General features: G+C 40.0%; 2 protein-coding genes across 19 annotated transcripts in view; one reads left to right on the plus strand and one right to left on the minus strand.

Annotated features, from left to right (window-relative positions):
- The first annotated feature begins 1,270 nt into the window (after positions 1-1,270).
- On the plus strand, positions 1,271-7,521 carry ckba (creatine kinase, brain a). The gene is made up of 8 exons (XM_028438306.1): positions 1,271-1,428; positions 1,601-1,802; positions 2,627-2,781; positions 2,850-2,982; positions 6,395-6,566; positions 6,641-6,764; positions 6,836-7,025; positions 7,166-7,521. Exons 2-8 carry the CDS (start codon positions 1,610-1,612, stop codon positions 7,342-7,344), a joined length of 1,146 nt encoding a protein of 381 aa, XP_028294107.1. The 5' UTR covers positions 1,271-1,428; positions 1,601-1,609; the 3' UTR covers positions 7,345-7,521.
- Positions 7,522-9,765: 2,244 nt separating this feature from the next.
- mark3a (MAP/microtubule affinity-regulating kinase 3a) overlaps positions 9,766-24,584 on the minus strand; it is a 49,159-nt gene continuing 34,340 nt past the window's right edge. For 3 of the 18 annotated variants that reach the window (XM_028438286.1, XM_028438290.1, XM_028438289.1), the window contains exons 11-18: positions 23,507-23,619; positions 23,234-23,381; positions 22,134-22,351; positions 21,895-21,998; positions 19,255-19,527; positions 18,267-18,293; positions 12,440-12,484; positions 9,766-10,634 (exon numbers count right to left, since the gene is read on the minus strand). In XM_028438286.1, the coding sequence (XP_028294087.1) occupies positions 10,289-10,634; positions 12,440-12,484; positions 18,267-18,293; positions 19,255-19,527; positions 21,895-21,998; positions 22,134-22,351; positions 23,234-23,381; positions 23,507-23,619 (1,274 nt within the window). In that variant the 3' untranslated portion in view covers positions 9,766-10,288. Of the gene's footprint in view, positions 10,635-12,439; positions 12,485-15,317; positions 15,943-18,266; positions 18,294-19,254; positions 19,528-21,894; positions 21,999-22,133; positions 22,352-23,233; positions 23,382-23,506; positions 23,620-24,584 lie in introns of those variants that run through there. The other 15 variants (XM_028438287.1, XM_028438291.1, XM_028438303.1 and 12 more) reach the window with 8 other exon arrangements.

The following is a 24,584-nucleotide window of genomic DNA, read 5'->3' on the forward strand; positions in this document are numbered from 1 at the left end:
AATTGCAGTTTTGTTTTGCCTCACACAACAAATCCAAAATCTTTAGTTTAACACTTTTTTCACTGTGTGCATGCTGAATTATACACACACGCACACACACTTCTCTCTCTCTCTCTCTATATATATATATATATATATATATAATTTGTTTCACGTGATCAGCTGAATTTGATGTTAATATGACAGTCCTGATTTTAACAGTTTAACATAAAGAAGAAAAAAAGCTCTTCATATCAGTTGAAGTGTTTTCGTAATTCATTCTAAGTGTTGCTAATGAACCTTTGAAGATTAAACACTTCATGTGAAATTTAATTGTGATGCAACATTTGATCATTTATAAACACTTTTATTCTATTCAAAAACATTGTTTGCTGTATAATTTTTTAAAACTCGTTTTTTGTGTTTAAGAGATGTCTTTGTTGTTGTTTAATCACCTTTCTCCGAGTATTTAGACTTTTAGGGGACTTTGAGCCTCGATCAGATCATTGTTTGAAATGTGAATACAAGTGAACAGTAATAGTTTTTTTTCCCTTCTTCTTCTTCTTTTTAATTAACAAATAACAACGACATTAACAAATTATACAAAGACGGTTTAAAAAAAAAAAACACACACACAACATTGACAATCAATAAATAAACAGAAAATAATAACTAAAACCAAAATAAATGACACATTTCTAATAATTTTGGAAATATTAACAGCGGGTTTGAATTGAACAAACTTACCATTATACTTTTAGTATTTCAACTCATTCAAAGAATTTGGAAAAACATGGCTCTGATTATAAATATCTACTTTTAAGAAATTATTATTATTTTTTTTTTTAAACTTTACTTCTATCCTTTATTTTCAAACCAAACTTGGTCTGACTAATCTCAAGTGATGTAAAACCCAGGAATAGGGAGAAGCTTTATTATTATTTAAATTTTTTTTTTTTAAAAAATCACTTAAATAAAAATAAAAAATGTTTTCTTCAATCTAAAATCAAATGCAAAAAACCCCCAAAAACATCTGAGACCCAAATAATTGCATGCAAACACTTTTTTCTTTGATTGAAATTGTTTGTTTTTTTTTAAATGAAATAATAAAGACACAAATCTGCCTCCATTGAATCTTGGCCATAAATCTAATCTTGTAATGTGGTGAAGTTATTGTGTTAACATGTAAATATATGCAGCAATGACAGTGTGAAGGATTTCCTGCTGCTTCGTCCAATCAAATGAATGGACTACAAATACGGACCAATGGGAGGAGGGACGCGCGCCTATAAAAGCGCGCCTCTGTCGGTCAGTCGTTCCACCGGAGAGCTACGGGACGCTACGGACGGCTGAGAGAGAGCAGACCATCGAAAGCTGCTGGTTGGAAACATAGGGATCTTTGTCTCGACCCCTGGTAGTAGTAGCAGTCCTCAGATCCGTCAGCAGAAGGTAAGGCTGTGCTGTAGACGCCCATTGACCGTTAGGTGGATTATTAGGTGATCAGATGGGATTAACGCGGCCTCCTGCATCAGCCTGATGTGCATATTTAATGAATTCATGGGATGATGCACTGCGGGGCTTTTGTTGCCTTTCTCACAGCTTCCTTCCATCCTCCACACAGGGAGCAGCCATGCCTTTCGGTAACACGCACAACAAGATGAAGATGAAGTTCTCCTCGGAGCAGGAGTACCCGGACCTCAGCAAGCACAACAACCATATGGCCAAAGTGCTGACCCCGGCCATGTATGAGAAGCTGAGGAGCAAAGAGACACCCAGCGGATTTACCCTGGATGATGTCATCCAGACCGGAGTGGATAACCCAGGTAACACACGCGGCTTTACGGGCAGACCTAGGCTCTCTGCTGGGCTGGGCGGAGACCCTTTGTGCTGGAGCTCCACGGAGGCTTCACAGTGTGACCTTCACACAGGGATAAACGGACACGCACGAAGGGCAAAGCGCGTTACAAACGACGGTCCTCGGTTCTTTAAAAGGCCTCCATGATCAGATTAGCAGGTTACATAATGTATGCAGAGCAGGCTGATAATCCCCTAGTCTCTCTAATGTCACCCGCGGATTGGCCGTGCGTGGATGTGTTTGTGTGCAGAACTGAGCCTGGACATGGAGCCCAGTACAGCTGGCTACACGTATAGATCGTGTGTCAAACTCAAGGCTCGGGGACCAAACCCGGCCCTTTCGAGCATCCAATTTGGCCCGCAGGAGAAAGTAAAAATGACAGAAAACACAAGTTATTGTGTAAATTAACAAATAATCCAGTTGTAGATCTAGAATTCACCAATTTCATGAAACTACAATATTTTTAGAGGCTTGCATTTTTTCCCTTTGTTTATATCACATGAATGGAGTCATTTTTAATAGCAAATCTGGCCATTTCTCACAAACAATTACACGGAAATGTTTAAATGAAGTGTTGGAAAACGAAAACACAATTATGTTAAATTATTGTCATCCCCCCCCCCCCTTGAGATCCAACTGGTCTGCATATTTGGCCCCTGAACTAAAATGAGTTTGACACCCCTGCTGTAGATCATGTCATCCAGACCAGGGCGTTAATCCTGCTACGGGATGTTGTTGTTTTTTTGGTGTGTGGGTTCCTGATCTGTGACCCTGGGGTGACCTTGTGTGCAGGGCATCCCTTCATCATGACCGTGGGCTGCGTGGCCGGAGACGAGGAGACGTACGAGGTGTTCAAGGAGCTGCTGGACCCGGTGATCGAGGACAGACATGGAGGATACAAACCCTCAGACAAGCACAAGACAGACCTGAACTCTGACAACCTGCAGGTACACACACACACACACACACACACACACACACACACCGACTGCCTCTCACTGTCCGTCTTCCTCAGGGCGGTGACGACCTCGACTCAAACTACGTCCTGAGCTCCAGGGTCCGAACAGGCCGCAGCGTCCGTGGCTTCTGCCTGCCCCCGCACTGCAGCCGGGGGGAGAGACGCGCCGTGGAGCAGCTCTCCATCGAAGGTACCGCTAACATCCAGCTGAGAGCTGCTGACTCACACTTATATAAATAAAGGGGAACAAAAGAGTCGAAGGCCCGAAAGCATCAGTGATGCTCGGTGAGGAGGATGCCCGGTGCTCGGTGAAGGCGTTTCTCTGGCCGCGGTCGCCCCCTAGTGGCAGAAGGCGGAAGAACAGCTGTGACACAGCAAGTCCATAAAACCAGCTGAAACCAGTTCACTGAGAAGCTTAAAGCAGTGACGTACATTATGGCACGTTGCAGGGTTGGGGGTGAATTACAATTGTAATCGCGTGATTGATAATTAATTACAATTGTGGTGTAATTTTAAAAATATGTTGCTGTCGTAATCGCAATTGCATTGTAATTTAGTTCAGATTAAAAGACTGTCAATTATAATTTAACGCAAAACTATAAGGAACCATTTTACAGTGCTACACATGTGTAGTTAATTATTAAAATGTGTCTCGTATCAAGCTTTCCCACATTTTATCTTTAAAACAAATATTAAAACCTCTATTTTCATTGATTAGGAATCCTAACAGATAACCAATAAATGGGAAAGAAATTAACTAATTTTTGTGTATTTTACAGCTTATTTAGGAGCCATTATCATAAGAGATGCTAACGCAAGAGGAAGGTTAACTTTTATTCGTTTATTTTTATTTATTTATTTTTTCAGGCTTATTAATTGTAATTGAGAATGTAATTGACTTTGAGGATCAAAAATAATTGTAGTTTATTTGTAATCGGGGAAAAAAATGCTCGTATTCTTAATCGAACATGGGTAATTGAAAACTAATTGTAACTGAAAACATTCTGACATTAGGACATATTTTCCCATCTTGAAAATATAGTGACCAGTTATTTTACAAGCATGCTTTAAATGATTCAATATATTGATTATGATTATTGACGTGACGTGTAAAGAGAACTGATATTTCCTACTCGAGAAGTGCTGTTACATAATTGAAATTGTACTAAAATTACTAGTTACTTTCACTTTATTTTTAACAAATCTTGCCACTGTTCCCTTGCGTACAGTAAACCTCATGTTTAATCTTGCACAATTGGAACTTGTTTTCCACAGAGGCATCTGTATAAAATAAAAGGTTTATCAAAATGTACAATTCTTTATTAATTTGAATAACACCAATTAATTCAATTCAAACAAAAAAAAAAAAAAGCCAAATCATTTGCCATGTGGGTAACAAGTTACAACATAATCGGTAGAAATGCCAACGTGAACCCAAGTAAGTGGCTGGGCATTAATCTGAAATGTCACGACTAAGAACATATTTATTTCCGTTTCATGGTCTCCAAAAACTAGTTTATGAAGACACATTAAACATAATCCATAACGGTAACGGTTGGGTGTAGAAATGTAACAAATTACTTTACTTCTCGTAAAATGACTGATTTAAAAAATCTACTCAAAGTACAAGTACCCATTAAATGTGAGTACTTGTAATATATTACATGAGCACATTGCATGATGTACATGGCAAACATTGATTATTAAATTTTCAAGATGAGAGAAATCTCATGCTTTCAATAAAATGCTTATTTCCATTGATTTTTTTTTTTTTTAAAGGGACGATGCACATTAATAAACGGACATGCTATAAATTAGCCAGAGTTAGCCATAAGAGGCTAGTTTTCATATGATGTTCCTGGCTAGATTTTAAACGGTAACCTAAAATGTCAAAGGTATTACATACAGAGAATACAACATGACAAAAAAGAACTAATTACTGATAAAACAAAACACCAAGCCTGGACTGAATCTCTCAGAATTGCAAAACACTGTCCATACTTGACACAAGAGAAACAATCTAAAAAAAAAAATCCACATAAAATAAAAGGCTGTCAGTGTGAATTAGTTATATTTTTAGCTGCAGAGAAAAGGAGGTGTACAGGTACAGCACTTTGATTCTTCTTTACTCAAAGACAAATCAAAGCATGACTAGACAAGTCAAGAACCTAAAATGGCTAAAACATCAAATGCATATGAATAAAAGTCTAAAAGGCCAGGTTACTTTGTTTCATTGTGACTGGGTTTAAGTTCAACTGAGCAGCTGGCAACAAAAACGAGAATGTCCACGTGAAAATGGGTGACACATACTGATATTTAGTATCCCATTTAAAAGATCTAAAACTATTATGGTGTTAAAATTGAAATGAAGTATGAAGCTGTCATCAGGAGACCTCACTCCAGTTTGTTGGAATGGGTTACAAACTGTGCGACAGCAAATGGATGATTTCAGAAAAATGTCCTCACTCAATCAAAACAAATGACTCATTACCACTAAACATTCTCAGGCTTCTCTGCAGTTTACTGAAAATAAGATGTGGCTCCCGTTCAACTGCAAGGGAACACTTCACAAAAATCCACTTTAAAATTGCTGCATAGGCTACCTGTGCACTTTTATTTTAGGTCCTTATATTGGATAATGAATAGATCTGCATCTTAAATATCTCTGAACTACTTTTATTTCATGAAACCTCACAGGTCCTGAGCTGCCCAGGCCTTTAGATAATTCCAGGAACAGATCCAGATAGAGGCACAAAGCTTAACTTCTGTTGTGAAACGACTAGTTCAGAATCCTGAATTTCCCACCTCGTCAGGACTGAGAACCTTTTATTAAACCTCCATGTTGACGTTGGATACTAATTTACATCTGCATGCAAGTCTTAAAAACATCTAAGAATACAACAAACCCAGATAGTCATAGTTTCAAGTCTCTCAGGGACCGGACTCACTCTGGTTGGTAAACATGAGGTTTGTGTTCCTCTGAGGGCCTCAAGCTGCTGCAGATATACTGAAGGCACAGCATATTAAAGAGTAACCAAACCCCTGCTTTCTCCTGACCTGCCACTAGGAGGGAAACTCAAAAATTCCTTGATTATGGGCGGGGCTCTTGGATCAGTTAAGACATGCCCACTTTATACGATAAAATCTCCAATCTATGCTATGCTAACTAGCTACTTATCACTCAATCTACCTCTCGATTCACTCTTCTCTCAATCCACCCTACACACCACAGATTGTACAGCCCACAAGTGCTAGTTTTTATAAATGGGGCGGGGCTAACAGTGCTTCTTTGTGATGGAAGATGGTCCCAAAATGTCACATGATCTTGTTCTCGGCAAAAAATCAATTGTAATAGCTGGGTTTCAACCCATAGAGGGCGGTCACTCTGACATTTACAACAAAATATGCCAAATTGAAATACTTGGACTAAAATGTTGAGTTGGACCAGAATCAATCTACAGAATGATGAGGTCTAGTTACTCTTTAAACTCCTGGGTTTGATCTTCAGTGTGCTGCTTTAGTTTGACCTTCTTTGATGGATCCAGATGTGAATGACTCAGCAGGTGGTGGAGGTGTGTTACAGCTGTGTCTACCTTCTGCAGCTCTGGCCTCTCTGTCTGGAGACCTGAATGGGAAGTACTACGCCCTGAAGAACATGACAGATGCCGAGCAGCAGCAGCTGATTGATGACCACTTCCTGTTTGATAAGCCCGTTTCCCCTCTGCTGCTGGCCTCAGGAATGGGTCGTGACTGGCCCGATGCACGCGGCATCTGGTAGGTGATGGTGGTTCAGTGAGCGTTTACAAACGTGCTGAGATGTAACATTTTTTTAAATTTTTTATCTGAAGGCACAATGACAACAAGACCTTCCTGGTGTGGGTAAACGAGGAAGATCACCTGCGTGTCATCTCCATGCAGAAAGGAGGGAACATGAAGGAGGTGTTCAACCGCTTCTGTAGCGGACTCACCAAGGTCAGAAACGCGGGGTTGGCGTCCCTCGTTGGCGTCTAACAGCAGCCGAAATAATGGATTGTTCTGTTCAGATCGAGGAGCTGTTCAAGGAGCGTGGACACGCCTTCATGTGGAACGAGCACCTGGGGTACGTCCTCACGTGTCCCTCCAACCTGGGCACCGGCCTCAGAGCCGGCGTGCACGTCAAACTACCCAACATGAGCAAAAACGCCAAGTTTGAGGACGTCCTCAAGAAGCTGCGGCTCCAGAAACGAGGAACTGGTACGAAGTCGTAATAAATCTTATCTATTATGGAGCATTTCCAAAGTATTCTGCATATTAAATAAGAGGTTGGAGTCTGTAATGTGCTCCTTAGTTCAGATTTCATCACTACTGTACATTAAATTGGTTGATTTCCACAGGTGGCGTGGACACCGCTGCAGTGGGCGGAGTCTTCGATATCTCCAACGCCGACCGGTTAGGCTTCTCTGAAGTGGAGCTGGTGCAGATGGTGGTGGATGGTGTGAAGCTGCTGGTGGAGATGGAAAAGAGGCTGGAGAAGGGCGGGTCCATCGATGACCTGATGCCCGCCCAGAAGTAAATCCATCCTGAAACGCAACACACGCCCTTAAACACCCCACTCCTCCTCGCCTCACCCTAACGTCCCTCTGCTGTGAATGACTGACTCCGTCCTTAATGCTCCGTGCTCCTGTCTGAGTTTGTGTATTTAAGATAAACTGTCCCTGTGAGGTGAAACTAATAAAATGTTCACGTTCCACTTGTTTGCGTTTCTGTTGACTAGGAGTACTTGATGTCTTCACCTGTAGATCTTTGATCTGTGCCAAACACTGTAGTAGAGAAATTCATCTGAATGAGATGCAGAGGAATCGGTGTCCAGTTAAATCAGAATGCTGAAGCCAGATTAACAAATGCAAACAGGAGAGCATATTTCTCCAGTATTGGCTTCCTGTAAAACTTAGGATAGTTTAAAATCCTCCTCTTAGCAAACAAAGCTCTACATGATCAAGCTCCTGCATCTCTTAAAAACCTGTTGGTGCCCTATCGTCTGTGCAGAACACTCGCTCTGTTTGCTGGTCTTCTGGAAGTTCCTAAAGCGTCTAGAAGTAGAACATGAGGCAGAGCGTTCAGCTACCAGGCTCCTCTCCTTTGGAACCAGCTCCCAGTCTTACTACGGGAGGCTGCTACTCTCTCAACCTATAAAGCTAAACTCAAAACCTACTCGTAATGATCACAATCACTGACCATGACACGTAATGGTCAACACCTTAGACCATTATGTGCTACCGTTAAACTCAAAACCTACTTATTTGCTAAAGCATATGTTGTATATATATATTTTTTTTTTTACTTTGCACATGCTGTCAATGGTCAACACTACAAGTGCAATCTATTAAAGACAGCATTTTTATGGCATAATTGTGACCACCACCAGCCCTTCATAAGGAATGGTAACAAACACTTTATTATAGGGAGGGTGTAAAAAAGAGATGGCAGTGTTACACCTGGGTGAGGGGGAAGGGAACAGCAAGTCAAGGTAGGACAATGCAAACCCCAGGGACCACCGACATGTGCAGGGAGGGGGCAAGACAGCACCACCAAACAGCCCAGGGACCACAAGGACATCCAAAGGGACAGAGACACCCCGGCATCCCAACCAAGCCACCCACAAGCCCAGGTCTACAGTTGGATTAGTGTGTTAGTGAAGAGTGGTGCTGGCGTCACTTGCAGGCAAGATCATCAGGCTAAAAATTAAGATTTAATAGCGTTAACTTAAAGTGGACAGGGTCTTGTCTATAATGATCGATTAGACCATTACGTGCGCCTAGTACAAGACGAAGTCTCGTCTGTAGTGGTAGCATTCCAGACCGTGGCAGATGCCGCAACAGTTTGTTAACCTAACCACTAAAAACGAAGCCCAAAACCATGCGGGCAGACCTGTGAATAGTGAATCATGTTCTTCTGCAGACAGTGCCTTCTCCTCGCCCTTTTTCTCTCTTCTGTATATATATATATATAAAAGCTAAATGCTTGATCATGTGGATCTTGTTGGGTTCTTTCTTTGGTGTTGATCAGGCTCAGTCAGTACTATGTTGTAATAACAGCCTTTCAACCCATAGAGCAGTCACTGTTACATTTCTATAACAAAATATGCCAATTTGAGATACAAAAATGTCAAGAGTTGGAGAAGAATCAATCAACACTACTTCATACCTAAATATATTTGTTTACAGCAGAAATAACAGGTTTTTGGGGTTTAGTTACTGTTCTTTAAGCAAAAGTAGTAACTGGTATTTTTTGCAGAATTACAACTAATAGTTCAAGCCAAATGAATGAATCAGTTAATGTGGAAGGATCACTTTGGATTATCAGGAATAAAGATTTAATATTTTCATCATTTGTTTCCAGTTTGAGAACCACTGCTTTAGAACACTTTTCACAAACATGTTAAGTTATTTTAACCTCCAAACATAGAACTTTGATATCTGAGGAAACTTAAATTACTCGAGTTCAATGTGGGTTGAAACCCACTGGTTTTACATTGTGAAAAACAAATGACATGTTCTCTAATATTAACGTGAAACTAATCCATTCAGTCATGTCTTTTTTTCTATTAATCTCTTCAACAGGGCTCAAGTAAACTAAAATATAAACATTTCTTTACTGATAATGTAATACAATAATTGACAATTTTATGAGCTGTATTAGGCTACAAGTAAATTCATTAACCTAAACATTTGTACCCACTACCCTCTTCTTCCTGTCAAAGAACTATTTTACATTTAAACTGTGGGGTTTTCTTGCTTCGGAGGGTTTACCCTTTTTCTGAGTTATAAGAATCATAACAAAAATCAGCTTTTTGTGCAAAGAATTTTTAATGTGTTAGTGCAGAGTTGGTCAGTAAAATAAGTGTGAGGCCAACATGAACCGACATACCAGAAAACCTAAGCCACCGAGTGGCTGCGCTGGGTAATGCGTGTGGATAAAAATGAGGAGACGTGACTGAAGTCCACAGACACTTTAATTGAGACGTGAGTGACACCCCACCAACACTTCTTCAGTAACCATGAGGGGGCAAACGCAGCCTCCCAGTTGTTTACTCTTTAAGCCCGTACAAAAGAACCGAAGGCCGTGCTCAACGTAAGATACATTATTTACACTGAAAACTCAACGCTATGTCCTTCCTTTTTCCTGGAGAGAGAAAAAAAACATGTGAAATAAATAAAGACCAGAAATGCGTGTTTTTCTTTTTTTTTTTTTCTTCATCCACATTCACAGCATGACAAATCATATTTAACTCATTATTGGCGCCCCCGTGTGGCCAAAAACAGACAGATATTAGTAGATAAATCAACAATTATTGCCAAAAAGCCTGAATCTATACATTAAAGTATTCAATACATACTCTGTATTTTGTTTAAAAAAGAAGACTTTTGGAAACTGCTACTTGGATGATTGTACAGCTTAAATACTTCTAGTTTTTTTTAATATATATATATATTTATATATGAACGTGTACGGGTTGTTCATAGCTTTAACTCGTTGGCAACTTTGGAAGCAATGTTTTTGAAGGCGATGGACGAGCCAGATATCCGTTTGAAGCGGACGCCGTTGAGCGAGAGGCGGGGCAGCTTGCACACCTCCATCTCCCACTGGACCAGGTTCTCGGCTCGACCATCGCCGTGCACGCACAGCAGCAGGAAGTTCTCCTGCAGCTCGTAGTCGCAGTTGTTGGCGTCGAGCACCTTGCGAATCTCCCGCATGATTTCGCAGGGCTCCATGGAGCTGGTGGTCCTCATACTCCAGGTGAATCGGAGCGAGCGCGGCTTTCCGTCTTTGTTTTCGCCCTTCTGATCCCCAGGTACGTGGCGACTGTCAGACACACAGAGAACGGGCTTTAAACACAGAGTGCAGCGACATCACAGTTTGAGCCTCCATAGCACTGATTACAAATCTATTCATTTACACCAAGATTTACACCAATCTGCCAAAACATTATCACCATTATCATTTCACCATTTTTACTGGGCTTTTATTTTGAAGGGTTATAACATATGGCACTTCTCTAACATTCAGAGTTGAACTAGGAATAAGGCTTCAAACCTAAACATGAACTTGGCAGAAAAACCCAGAAACAGAACCCAGTTAGATTCACCACCAGCACTTCCCTCCACTCAGTCCACAACAATGCATTTATATTTAAACGGCTATCAATACATATGATACCTACACTGATTAATTTACCTTAAACAGCCACAGCATTACCACCACCATCCTAACACGCATGTTTTTGATCCTCTTCCTAAGAAAACATGTAGATTCCTTGATTTTATCCTGACTGACATTAAGCTTATTACGTTTTTATTTAATCTCATAATTTCACTTAAGTCAAAGCTAATGCTGGGACAAAGATAAACATCTTCATCTGTGCAAAAAAAAAAAAAAAAAAACAGATTTCTATGATTTCTGTCTTTTTATTTTAATGTTTTTGTTAAAATACCAATATGACACCTCGCATGCATCTTTTCAGAAAATGTCACATTTATATGCTATTTTTATTCTTGTTAACTGGTGGGCAAATAGCAGCATGGAGACAGAAATGTCAAATTTCGCACAAAATCTCAATAATTTGGAGTGACGACTCCTCCTGAAATAGAAATGGCTTTACAATACGACAAACTCTCACCTCCAGGTTTTGGGACAATAACACAGTTCCATGATATTTTGCAAGTGTAGCAAGCAAACATGTCAAATCTCACATTATTTATTTTTACGTGATTCCTGCAATTAAAAATGTTCTTAAATTCAATTTCATTATTTAATAATTTCTGTTCTATCAGCTGTCCAGAACTAAAAATCCCTAAATTATGCCAGAAATGCATATTATGGATTAGTTTGGTTAAATCTTGTAAATAATTGTATTTTTCTATGCTTCATAAGTCAGAACAGAATGATCAAGCAGGACTGAGATTTTAGCAATATGTAACAAGTCCATGTGTTTATTTCTTCCAAACACTTCCTGTTTAATGAGGAAATGTGGTAAATATGCAAGATATTCTCCCAACACATGTAGGTGAGGGTATATTCCATGTCTTAAAGCTATTTTTATTCTAAGTAGTTGATTCTGTGATAGCATAATAGGCCTGGAACTTGGAAGAGTTGTACATAAGAATGAAGGTTATATACCTCAATAGAAACATTGTGATATTTTCAGACTATCCTAATAAAAATGTTAAGCGAGAAATGAACTTTAACTCAACTAAACCCAGTCGATGCTTTATAACCTGGGTTCGTTCATCGTTCCTCTTGCCACTAGCTGGTGGTCATAATGTTCTGGCTGATTGGTAAGATTTGTTTCTTAATGCACAGTTGAAGTTCAGTGCTTTACAGTCATTGGTTGAAATAGATCAAGATTTTTTTTTCAAGACTTTCTGGGTTTTTCACACACTTTTCATACAGTCGTCACTTTACGCATGCCGGAGTCATTCCCACACAAAACAAAGAAGCCATGCTAAGAGCAGCACACGTGCACAGCGCCATGCACACACTGGAAATCAGGGTTTCACCATCCAAAAGCCAAACAAGCAGTGTCCCACTGAGGAGAGCTTCCTACGCACAGGCTGAACCACGACGAGCACAAACTGAGGCCGACAGCTGCTGCATGGAGGGAGTCTCACCTTGAGCCCTCAAGTCTCCCGTTTCTCTCAAACTCGGTGGAGACTCTGAGGTGCACGAAGAAGACCGGAGGAGAAGGACGAAGGATGGAAAAAGAGGAAGAGAAGATGTGGATTGTGCTCGACAGTTTTCAGATTAAATCCAGTGAATAAATAAATGAACAGAACACAACCACACTCAAAACCAAAGACAGCAGAGAGACACCAGGGATTCCTCTAAACCAACACATACCCAAACCTTCAGCTCCCTAAACCTCCCACGAGCAGAGCAGAGAGACCAATGAAGAGCCAGCCTCAAGGAAGCAGCTGATTGGTTGAGCTGAGGAACACCAGCTTTACACACTGCACTACAGGGAACAAGTCCTAAAATCTAAGACGGGGAACAACATACAACACGGATGTGGTTTATTTTTGGAAACAGGGCTGGGTGACAAGAACCATTAAAAAAAGGATTTAAAGTCACACACAGGCAGCTGCACCATACCAATATGTGACACACTTTAGTCTGTCTCTCTCTAAGAGACAGCACTCGTGAGTGAGTTGTGTAGCGTGGCTTGTTTCGGGCGGAGCCTAAACAGACTTCACACAGTTCGTAAGGTTCACTCCTAGAGGGAAATCCATGCCAGATATCTACATTGTCATTCTGCCTCGTCAGAAGCAGTTCAAGATATTTGCAAATAGAGTTTTAACACTGAAATAACAGCTGGGATATCACTAATGAAATACCCTATACATGCGACTGGGAAAAGTTACATAATTTTTCCAATGCAGAGCGATGTTCTTATCGACATATCTGTAATGTTGTAGATATTCAGGATAGCGGTTAAATGTTAAAATGGCCTCACAAAATCACCTGCATAAGGCAAAGACCCCCAACCCTGTAGAGGTGACTAGAAAAAAAAATACACCAATTTACCCAGTAAGATCTCACAATGTTGTCGTCCAACTCAAAAGGAACACCACATGAGCTGCAGGCTCTGCCAATGCAGTGTTATTTATACGACATGTCAAACTCAAATCTACGTGAACAATCTGAATAAAACTGAAAGGAAAAACATTGATTTTGAAATACAATAATCATAGTCAATGAGAAATATGATGTTTAGACAGAAAGTTTGTACTGTAGTGAGTTGCTCAAATTGTTTAAAGGCTTTTATTGAAGGCCTTTGATTATAACTCAGCCAATGTGTGATGGTGAACCACAATTAGCAGGTAGAGAAAATCAAACAGGGGATGTTCAGAGAATGACTGTTGATTAATCTCAGCTGTAGCTCATTGGGATTAATTACAGCAGTTTTGTATCTTGTAGAAAGCGGATGGATGGGTTCCATAAACTTCTACATAGAAGCAAAAGAGGACTAACTGTATATAAAGCCAGCAACTGCCAACCTGTCTGTACGTCTGTCTGTCTGAAACCCTTACCTGAGCGTCAGTCATGCTACGCCATGGTTTGGTCTCATATTAGTCCTCAGACATTTTATTTATATTTGTTTAATGTGTTAAGCTAAATGCTATGGGTTTGTCTTAACTTCCACATAAATATCATTTCTGATAGGCGCATTAAAGACGTACCTTGGCTTTACCACTGATGGGATGGAAGAGTTTCATTTTTTTTTAGTTTTGTTGTTTTTGCGATTAAATCTTTAAAATGGTCTTAAGGCCTAGTTTTAAATTATTCATCTTTTTTTCTATTTGATCAGACATGGGCCACATGCAGCCTTCGAGCTACATTTGTGTGGCTCCTGAAGCAAATACACAAAATTACATTAAAAACTCAACAAAACCAGACCAAACTAATTTGCTCTTTCCTGTATTAATGCTTAGATTGGTCACTCTTCTAAATGTTTACATAAATGTTGATAATGTGGCTCTCGAATTAGATACTATCACATGTTTGTGGCTCTCGGTGTGAAACAAGTTTGTTTGCTCCGCTTTTGTCGTTAGTCCAGACTCAAACTGCTTGTCTAACTAGTTTTAAAGGGGCGGTATTATGAAAAATGTACTTAATATTGGTTTTGCTACAGTGATGTACATCCCTTTATGCTGCGTTCACAATACACTAGATGCGTCATGAAATGTCTGTGTGTCCAGATTACATACAAAGTCAATGGATAGATGCATCCCAGATACAAAATCTCCTGCGCAGCAGTGCAGTCCAATCTGCACGTCAAGAGTGTTGGCCATGCAAGCGCGCTCCCGACTTCACGCATATTCGCAAGAGTTGAAAATATTGAACTCCTGCGAATGTTTCGCATGACGAAAGCCAATCAGATTCTTTGTTGATGATGACGTCAGGCCGTCAACACGGACACCGGTCTGCTCACCCATTCAAACATGGAGTAGAAGCTGTGTGTGACCACCTGGAGCTGTATGACATGGCCTTTATAACTGGGACTGGACTAGGAAGGATTTGGCATGGAGGAGAATCAGTGAGGAGGTGGTACTAGCAGGTAAAAGTTCTCTCTGTAGTTTTCATCTTTGAAAGTCGGCACTGAGCTAAGATAGCATTAGCTTCTAACCACACTGGCTTTTTTCACAGGTGGTTTATGTTTATGAGAGGAGAAAAAGGAGCGCAACTCCTTGCTTCAGCAGGCAGAGAAAGTCACAGAGTTTGCAGCTGACTAAGTCTGCTGCCACACAAACACACCGTGGAGCAGAGTTTGTCTGACATAATCACAATAGCCACTTAAACAGCGATTTGTTTTACTGTAATGTGCAATTTTTTTGGCTGAAAACAATAACAAGTGTGTGGATAGCAAACCGTTGTGTGGAGTCAGTGTCTACAGACACGCCTACTCATAAATATGCATAAGTAGGCCCCAAAACAGCAACTTTTTGGAACTGCTCAGAAAGTTACTTTTCAGAGGGCTAAAACTCTGAAAAACAGGCGAGTTTGGGAAAATAAACCTCAAATAATATGTTGTTGGGGTTCTTAGAACAAATAAAGATGGGTGAGAAATAGCATAATACTGGTGAACATACAGGTACAGGTTGTGCAGGTTGGTTTAATTTAACAGAGGATGAGAGAAGCCCTTTGTTCAACACGTTGTACTCTTCACATCAATGGAGACTTCACTGGGACTTCCTGACCTCTGAGTCACCACAAACGCGAAACACCACAGCTGGTTTACACATTAAGTCAGACCATTCATGAGATCTTTACTGGGATCTCATGGGACAGGAAGAGGAGGAGAGAATCCACAAACAACAGGAATGAGAGGGAGCAGACGGGACTGACAACAGTCCTCCTCCAGCTCCTGGACATGAAGAAACAAACTGGGTGAAGTGCATGGTCGGAAACCAAAGAGAGGAAGGACAGAGTATGGGATGAGTGTGATGGAGAGATAAACAGGGCGACGGGATGAAGAGGAAGGAAGGAAGGAAAGAAAGAATGAAGGCCGACAGAGCGGAGAGCCGCACACTTACGGAGGGTCTTCGCTCCCTGCGCAGCGGCGTCGGCAGGCCCAGATTTGGCCGTCTGCCGTTTGGCCGGGTCAATAGTGACCCTAAGCAGAGATGGAGAGTAGCAAGAGGTCAAAGGTTAAAGGGCAAGGAGGAGATGGGAGGAAAGTGGACAGGAGTCAAAAGGAGGAATGTACGAAGGTTTAAAGAAGACTAAACACAGCCGATAGTCATCAGACGAGCCAAAGTTTATCATAAAACAACTCAAAGTAAAGCAAACTAATTATCCTTTAAGATCTGAGAGCAACAAACAGGACAGTGTTGATCACGAGGAGGGGAAAACCCACGGGAAACAGCAAGACAACAATACTAGAAGAGCAGTACAATAATATATTAAGAATGAATCAAGTTTCCACTTTGACTCTTCTGATGAGTCGGACATGTCGAGTGTTTTGAGGCTCGACAGAAATGAAGACAAACACAAAAACTGAAAGTGAGATGAGCGCATGAGATCCCACCACGTTCCATATTCAATAAAGCTACTGCTGCCAGAGGAAGGCTTCCAGCCACCAGAGGGCGCCACTGGCACCAGGACAACAACACTACTGGAGAACCACTAACCTCTGATCAGATTAATTAAACCAGCTCCTCTCAGACAAAGACAGGAAAACTAATCTTTGGTTTTATACTATTATGGCCCATAATTATTATTATGACAACCTTTTCCTGGAATTTTCACTTAAATTAAAACTAATCCTAAAACTTTAACACATGAGAATGTAACCCATACAAGTTCCACTTTATATTCATTATTTACTTGAGCAGATACAAGGTCAGTAAATAGTTCACATTAGACCCAACGATCAATATCCAACATAACAAAGTGCATCAGGTAATGACAAATGTTTTCCTCACACAAGGCTGCACCTGTTCTTTGTTAGAGATGTATAAATAATAGATCTGTTCCTGTCCATTACAGACGCATACAGAATAGATATAGGAACAGGAACAGATCTATTCTTCACACGTCTGTAACAACGAACAAGGGTAGACATTTAAAAGGAGAAACAATCAATAACTCATTTATTTTATTTGTCAAAAGTCAGAATTCAAGAAGAAAATGATCAGATATTTGCCATGGAAGTTATCAATGATGCCAACAGGACCAGGATCAACTTCAGATGTTACTTTGGTCGATTCAGGGAAACTCAGCAAACCAAAACTCATCACAAACTGAAGGATGATGTTATCTCGGAGCGAAGCAGCAGAGCCATAGAGACGCTCCTCGATGTGAGAAAACAAACCACTCATGCACGTTGGATTAGTGACAGGCGCTTCAGTCCATAATGACCAATCAGAGCACCTCTACACACAGAAACATCAAACGCTGGGATAATTACCACTATCACACTGGAAACCAGGGAAACTGGACCACTAACACACTATTGCTTAGAGACCTTTACGTCTTCTGACAAACACTCTTTAGCTTAGTCTTTGCATTAAAAACAATGATTTAGGTTGCTTTATTTATTAATGTGAAATACAGATAACCCAAAAATTAATTTCAGCTTCTCAACTAAGACACCATTTCATATTCCATGTTTTTGTAATTCTACATCAATAATACTTATTTTAAATGAAAACGTGTTTTCACCAGAGTTCAATTTTTTGTTGTTGAGGAAATTCCATTTATTCTTTTAATTGAAGGGGTTGGTTGTCTTTTTTAAGTACTTATTTTTGTTCATAGTTAATAAAAATGGATAAAACAATCTTTACTTTTGTGTTAATATTTAATTTATATTTTATATTTATTTTCTTTAAATTGTCATATTTGTTTTCTTTCTTTGTGCCTGATATTGTAGAATAATTAGATTTTTTTAAACATTTTAAATATTAATAAGCTTTTTGAATTAATTAAATTGATCATCATAATTTTTTTGTTCATATAACTTACATAACAAATCCATTTTTTATGATTTCATGTAGCTTTAACGTCGTTACTCTCCCTTTTAAATTATTTCATCTTTTTATTTAATCATTTTTGCAGTATTTGAATATTGAAATCAGAGTAAAAACATTGACAAAAGCAAGTTTTCTATCTCTTTAATGTAGAAATAATGAGGAAAACAGTCTTTTTAACCTGACTTATGTTCATGTTCTTAGTTTGTAGTTTAACAGTTTTTTAGTCTGTTTGAATGTTAGAACCATTTTCACTGGAGTTGTGCTAGATACCGAAAGGACCAGAATGATTTGTTAATATATAAAATACTCTGGTCTTTGTTTCCCTGTTTTCAGCGGGTCAACACCAAAGTGCTGCTCTAAGTGGTGGTGGTCTCTCTGCTGGGATGTTTGGTCTGTGTGTAGAAGCAGAGCTCATTGTGTTAGTGCAGCCTCAGCAGCTCTGCAAAGGTTTTCAGAGAAATCCTACCTTTTGGTAAACCTGAATGACATGTTTCTACAACAGAACCAGACAGAGACACAGTGACCGTGTGCACGTGTGTGTAGATGAGCACATATGAGGTGAATAATGGGGTCATCAACAGTGGAAAGAAACACTCATTTCATAAATTGACTCAAACTTCAGAGGGATGAAGTCAAAACACTTGGATTAAGATCAGAATTCTGAGACTTAAGTCAGAATTTGGGGATTAAAGTCAGAATTTAAAGACTGAAGAATTGTTAGAAATTCTCTTCCCTAGAATTGACTTTTTTTTCCTATGAACCAAGGGTCATAGCTCCATAAATGAGATCCTTTCACCTGATGGAGAGCCTGATCCTGCCTGATAGAGGGAGGAGCAAAAACTGCGAGAATGTGAAGAACATATAAACCCTACTAAACACAACAAGAGTTCAGGTCCACGCTGAAAACCAAACCCTCATTATTGAAACAATCCATCAGCAGCATCAACCCTGCTCTGAAGTTCATGTTAAACTGACAATGTTCAGAGTTTAAATTCTAAGTTTGTTTTGTTGCTCTTTAATGACAACGATAATACTTGTCTGCGTTCATCACACACTGCTCCAAATTCTCCAATAACTCCAGATCACAAAAGAATGCATCACCACTGGCCTCAGGTCTACTTCCAGGATGCTCAGAGAAATCTCGTCCTCAATCTGAAGTTGTTCTATTGTTTTGTTGATCACGTCCACAATCTCCTCCACTCGTTAACCTCAGGTGAGTGGTCACCATGGGTATGTACAGTATACTGTATATTGACAAGTTATTTCCTTCTTTAATCTTCTAAATTCTAACTTTTATCTCAGAACTTTGATTTTAATCTTAATTTTGACCAATCCCTGATCTCTGATTTTAATCTCAGGGTTCTGACTTTAATCCCAGGTTTCTGACCTTGTTTATCGTTTGCATATGTAAAGGAGTTTTTCTACAGTGGGCGTAAGTCTCCCCTCCCTCCTACCTGCGCGTAAGTTTGGAGGTGAGTTTGGAGAACAGGTTGCTGGTTCCTCGGCTGCGTGTCTGCGACAGTGGCGAGGCGTCGTGTGATAACGTGGGCGAGGCCGGCGGTCCGTTGTAGGTGGCTGTGCGGCGGTCCCTCAGCTGCCCACCGTGGAAAGTGCTCCTGCTGGCTGTTCCTCGAGGAAAACGCAGGCGGTCGGGTGTGGTGGCATTAGCCACGCTGTGGGTGGACGCCACCGGGTTTCTCTGACCGCCAGGAGACGCTGACACGCTGCTGAGAGGAGGAAGAGTAACAGGAGGAAAAACAAACAGATTTTTAAGGTTGGTTTTTGTCCAAATTTCCCTTAGCCCGACTATATTTCCTGTAGATTTAATATTTAATATATTTTATATAGGTATATTTCTAATATAACTTCAACTTTCATTTTAGACTCAGATATGACCATTTTTTCCCACAATATCTTTTGTCAAATCATTTCCTATAACAATGACACTTTTCTTAAACCCATAATAATCTTAACATTGCACTGCAATTTTTCAGAAAACTCATTCAAAGCCAAATATGTTAGGCTGCAGTAAAGTTCGAGTTGCATTAGCTAAAAATTTAATAATTTCAGCTTTATCCTCAGATTGTGATTTTTTACTGCTGAGCGAAGGAGGAGGAGTCCAGAGTGTAAAAGTCAGCTGTTACATGCTCTGTACAGTAGAATAAACACACTACAGACTAAGTGGACTAATACCTAAAACCACCCTGATGTTAGGATGATTAAAGCTTGAAGATAAAAACAGATGAGTGGGAAGGTGTCGGACTGCAAGGGGCGCCAGTGAGATGAGAAATGTTCAGAAGGAGAGAAAACGAGCAGGAACATTGAAGGAGGATTCATCAGGGAGAGAGAGGCTGAAAAATATCATCAGACTCAAACATAGTTAAATGTGCAGATACATATTTTTCTCAGTTGCTCAGGTAAGGTCTAATAATACATAATATTTAAACAACTGAGCAGGTTTTATCTTTAATTAAAGGCCAATTTCTTTATTTCCAATGTTTTGTGACTAACATGCAACTCAGAGGTTCTTCACTCGTGTCCACTGGGGGTCACACTGTTTTAGTAAGAACCACAAATATGACAAAACCAAAGCCGGGAACTGAACAGCAGATGGAGGTAAAACCCAAGTGGTCCGTCTAAAGCAGGGGTGTCCAAACCCTGACCTGAGGCCACTGACCCAGCCGGTGGTAGATACCTTCCTGCTACTACCCAGCTCAGAGGCTCCTCAGCAGACTGGCTACAGAGCTGCTTAATGACACTTCATCAGACTCGGGAGCATTGGAGCAGGGACACATTTAAAACCTGCTTGGCTCGTAGCCCTCCAGAACTGGACTGGGACAATCCTAACTTCAAGCATTGGATTTAATGTATTTTATTTTTTTACATATAAACGGCAGAGCGAAAAATAATTTTGTTCTTTTAATATCTCCCAGTATTAACTCAATCTGTGGGTGTGCATGTGTTTGTGTGAATTCACATAAGAGTGTGTGTGTATATGCAAGTGTGCACTTAAACTTGTGTGTGCATGCATCTATACTTGTGTGTATGTGCGCATACAAAAGTAATTTTATTTTTGTATCAATCATGATTTTGAACAGTTTTTGTGGCATTTTATTTTCCTCTCCTTTACTGTATTTTCACATTTCATTCTCGCTTATATGCATTTGTATATTTACTGCTGCTGTAATAAAGATATGTATCCATTGTGTGTGGAATTAAGTATTCTCTTACCCTGTATGTTGTAATAAGATGTAGAAATATTCGTAAATATAAAATAACATATAGGTATTTTTAAATTGTTGTAATAAGAGTAAAACACTACATGGTTCAGTTTCAGACACATGTGATTGGATTGTTTTCATACAGCCTTTCGTTTGGTTGTAGTTCTTTAGTCAGTCAACTATGGCAGATAAAAGTGGTCATAATATTAAGGCTGGTCAGTGAATGATAAAGTGTTCTTTGAGCTCATATTTTCCAAACCGTCTCTCTGTCAGGCGGCTGCAGAAAAATGTCCTGGGTTTATTTTGGGGGTTACAAAGTGTGAAGCCAGTTGGAAGTGCAGGTTAGCATGGGGCCAAAAAGGGGGCGGAGTCATGAGAGAAGTGGGTGGTGGGAGGCGGGGCGGGTCAGATGGGCTCGGGGGTCCTGCCGTCTTACTTTGCCGAGCAGCGGTCCAAGGCGTAGTAGGAGTGGGGCAGCGTGGCCCAACCTGCCTGGCAAGCGTACAAAGGGTTGACGGTTTGAAACCTCAGCCGCACCGAGCTGGGGGAGGCTGCAAACGCAGCGGCCGCAAAGGCAGAGGAGGAAGATGCGGAGGTGGGGCTAGTGGCACACGTCACCTCGGTCATGCTGCTTATAGCCAGAAGTGTAAGAAAAGCCCAGCCCGATTATACACACACACACACACACACAGGCAGAGTGAAACAAAAGTGGGTGAGAAATCAGAAACTGGAGAACAGGCGATAAAACGTGGAGTTCTTTCTCTGGATCCAGTTTTCAGAGCTTGTGGGTTTTTTGGTAATGAGAAGAAAAGCAAAAGCAGAAAAAAGGTGGGTTACGTTCTCAGAAGAAAGGAAAGAAGTGTCCCGGCTCACCTGTTCTCCTTTCCGTTGGGAATGACAGAGAGACGGTCCGTGTTGTTCCTGTCGCTGCAGACATACGTGTTCCTCCGGGTCATTCCTGCGGACGCTGAGTTATTCTAACACGGACAGAAATAATTAACTTTTAGTGAAGAAGCAGGATGATTATCAGGAGATGATGGTGAATGTTTCAGTAATGACGTTTGCTTTATTAAAGCAGGCGACACACTGATCTCAAAGGTAGAAGTACTAACGCTGGGGCCGGTCGTGGCTCCTTTTCTGCGGTCGGGGATGTCAGCCTTGTTGGGGTTGTTGGCGTTTCCCAGGAGTGGACTGGAAGGCGGAGCTCCGCCACGGCTGCTGCCAGTGCTTGGTTTACGGAGCTGAACCCCTCCCTCCTCCTTGGTGCTGTTCTCGGCCGTGGTGGTCTGACTCCTCTTTGGATGAGCCACACCGGGAACGTTCTGTCCCACTGCAGAGAAAAAAACCCTTCTTTGAGTTGGAAATACGTCTGAGGCAATGAAACGAATAATAAATGCTGAGAAAAGTTGTCAGAAACTCGGACAGGCCTTAATCATACCACTTACTGTAGCAGCTCCATGCTAATGAATGCTAACATCCTTTTTAAGCTAAGGAAGAAAAAAAAACATGGGTGATCGGCAATGCAACCCGTTTAAAACGTGTTTTAACCAATTTAACTCTGCTTAAAACCTATTTTACAAGATCACAAGACTACGATTTCATTTAACAGATGTTTTTTCAAAATAAAGTACAAAACGAGCAGTTAGGGTTAAGTAACTTGCTCATAAGGCTGTAAAAAAAAAAAAAATTCGCCGATATTTCACAACGCGATTATCGCATAAATTAAAAAAAATGTCAAAAATATTTTTTTTTAAAATCATGATTTTTAACGAAAGTTAAAACCCATTTAATTGCGCCAACATATGCATAGCACGTGAACACCAGGTCAATAGGCTTCAGTGAACCACGTAAGACCTTGTTAAACTACTTCATTCCTCAATGCATACGCTTAGAGATGAATGTGGTTACTTTTTTTTTTAAGAATTTAAGAACTTAACAGAATCAATATCTGTTGACGAAGCACAAGTAAACTTCTATGAAAAACGTAATTGACAGTTTGAAAAACTTTCATTTTCTTTTTTTCATGAAAAAAAAGTGAAGGTGAATTTGAATCGTATCGTCAGATACTTGCTCAACATCCCACAGTGATGGTGCACGTAGCATTCTCTCCAGGCTTGAAGCTCTTTCAAAGTAACCCCAGGCAAATCCAGGTGATGAAATGGCCTGTTCCAGCCGAGTCCAAGACTATCTTGAACTGAAACCGTGTCCTCACCTTGTTCACTGTAGCGTCTCTGCTTGTGATTGGACGACACGCTCCTCTGGACTTTGAGGTGAGAAGGCGATTGGCCGTTAAGCTCGCTATTGGGTCTGGGTTTGGCCAGAGACAAGTTACTGCTGGAGGCAGACTCACTGGGCTCCAACTGAGAGAGAGAGATTAACATTCAACATCTTCAGTTTCACAAACTAAACACGTACACACACAGGTGTGTGTGTGTGTGTGTGTGTGTGTGTGTGTGTGTGTGTGTGTGTGTGTGTGTGTCTTCACCTCAGAGGCCTTCCTGCCCAGCAGCAGGTACGTCGCTGTGATCTCGTCATACTTCATCTTGGCCAAGGATTCCTGGATCTCATCAAGGTTGTAGCCCATCCCGACCATCACGTCTGCACCAAACACACACAACGTGCACTTTGTTACACACAATAACTACACGACAACACAAAGAATTAACTTTTGTGTTTTATAACTAGTGTTGGTCGGGAATGATAAAAGTTTTCTCTGAAATATGAAATTGTTACATAATAAACTGGTTTTAAACTCACTTATTTCATAACAAATTGTACAGATGGGGCATAAAAAAATAATTTTAGATTTTTGCACAAAAACATAATACTTTTTAAAATTAAATCAAACATTTAGTTTTAAAATAACATTACGCATCTCCTCACATTTGTTATTGTGCCATAAAAAGACAATAAAAGACTTTTTACTAAGAATTATGAGTTTCAATTAAAATAAATGAGTTAATGAATACAATTTTTTTAATCTCATCAATATTCTTTAATCAATTATTAACTTTGTTTAAATTTCATTTTAGCCTTATAATTATGATTTTCTAATCTCATAATGAAGACTTTAATAATTAGACCTAATCTCAAAATCAATGTGTTTAAACTTAACACTTTTTGAATCTCAAAATTAAGAAATCAACTTACTCTCATAATTACATCTTTTTATCTCATAATCAAGACTTAAATCTCATTATATAATTTCTTTTTTTACTTAAAACTGACACTAACTTATAATCATCACTTTTTGTCTCATAACTATGACTTACTGTGTGCATATTATTTTTCAATGCTCTATTTTACACGCTATAAATGAAACCTAGTTGAAGCTGAAATCTTATGAATAACATTCCCTCTGCAGGAAGATACAGGTACTGCAACCACCACAAATTATTTTTCATCACACAGGACAAGAAGAATGACCAAGTGAGAGATTTTGCTTGCATAAGAGAGAGTGTAAACTAGTGGAGCTCAGTAAATAAAAAATAAATAATAAAAATTCTTAGCTGACGAATTGACATTTTACTATCTCAAAAACCAGCTCAAGCTTTAGCTTTGAC

The sequence above is a fragment of the Gouania willdenowi genome, chromosome 22 (assembly GCF_900634775.1).
Source record: "Gouania willdenowi chromosome 22, fGouWil2.1, whole genome shotgun sequence".
NCBI lineage: Eukaryota > Metazoa > Chordata > Actinopteri > Blenniiformes > Gobiesocidae > Gouania > Gouania willdenowi.

Coding starts and splice junctions, on each gene's coding strand:
- ckba (XM_028438306.1), top strand. CDS start 1,610: ATGCCTTTCGGTAACACGCACAACAAGATGAAGATGAAGTTCTCCTCG. Junction 2,782..2,849: donor TGAACTCTGACAACCTGCAG/GTACACACACAC, acceptor CGTCTTCCTCAG/GGCGGTGACGACCTCGACTC. Junction 6,567..6,640: donor CCCGATGCACGCGGCATCTG/GTAGGTGATGGT, acceptor TTTTATCTGAAG/GCACAATGACAACAAGACCT.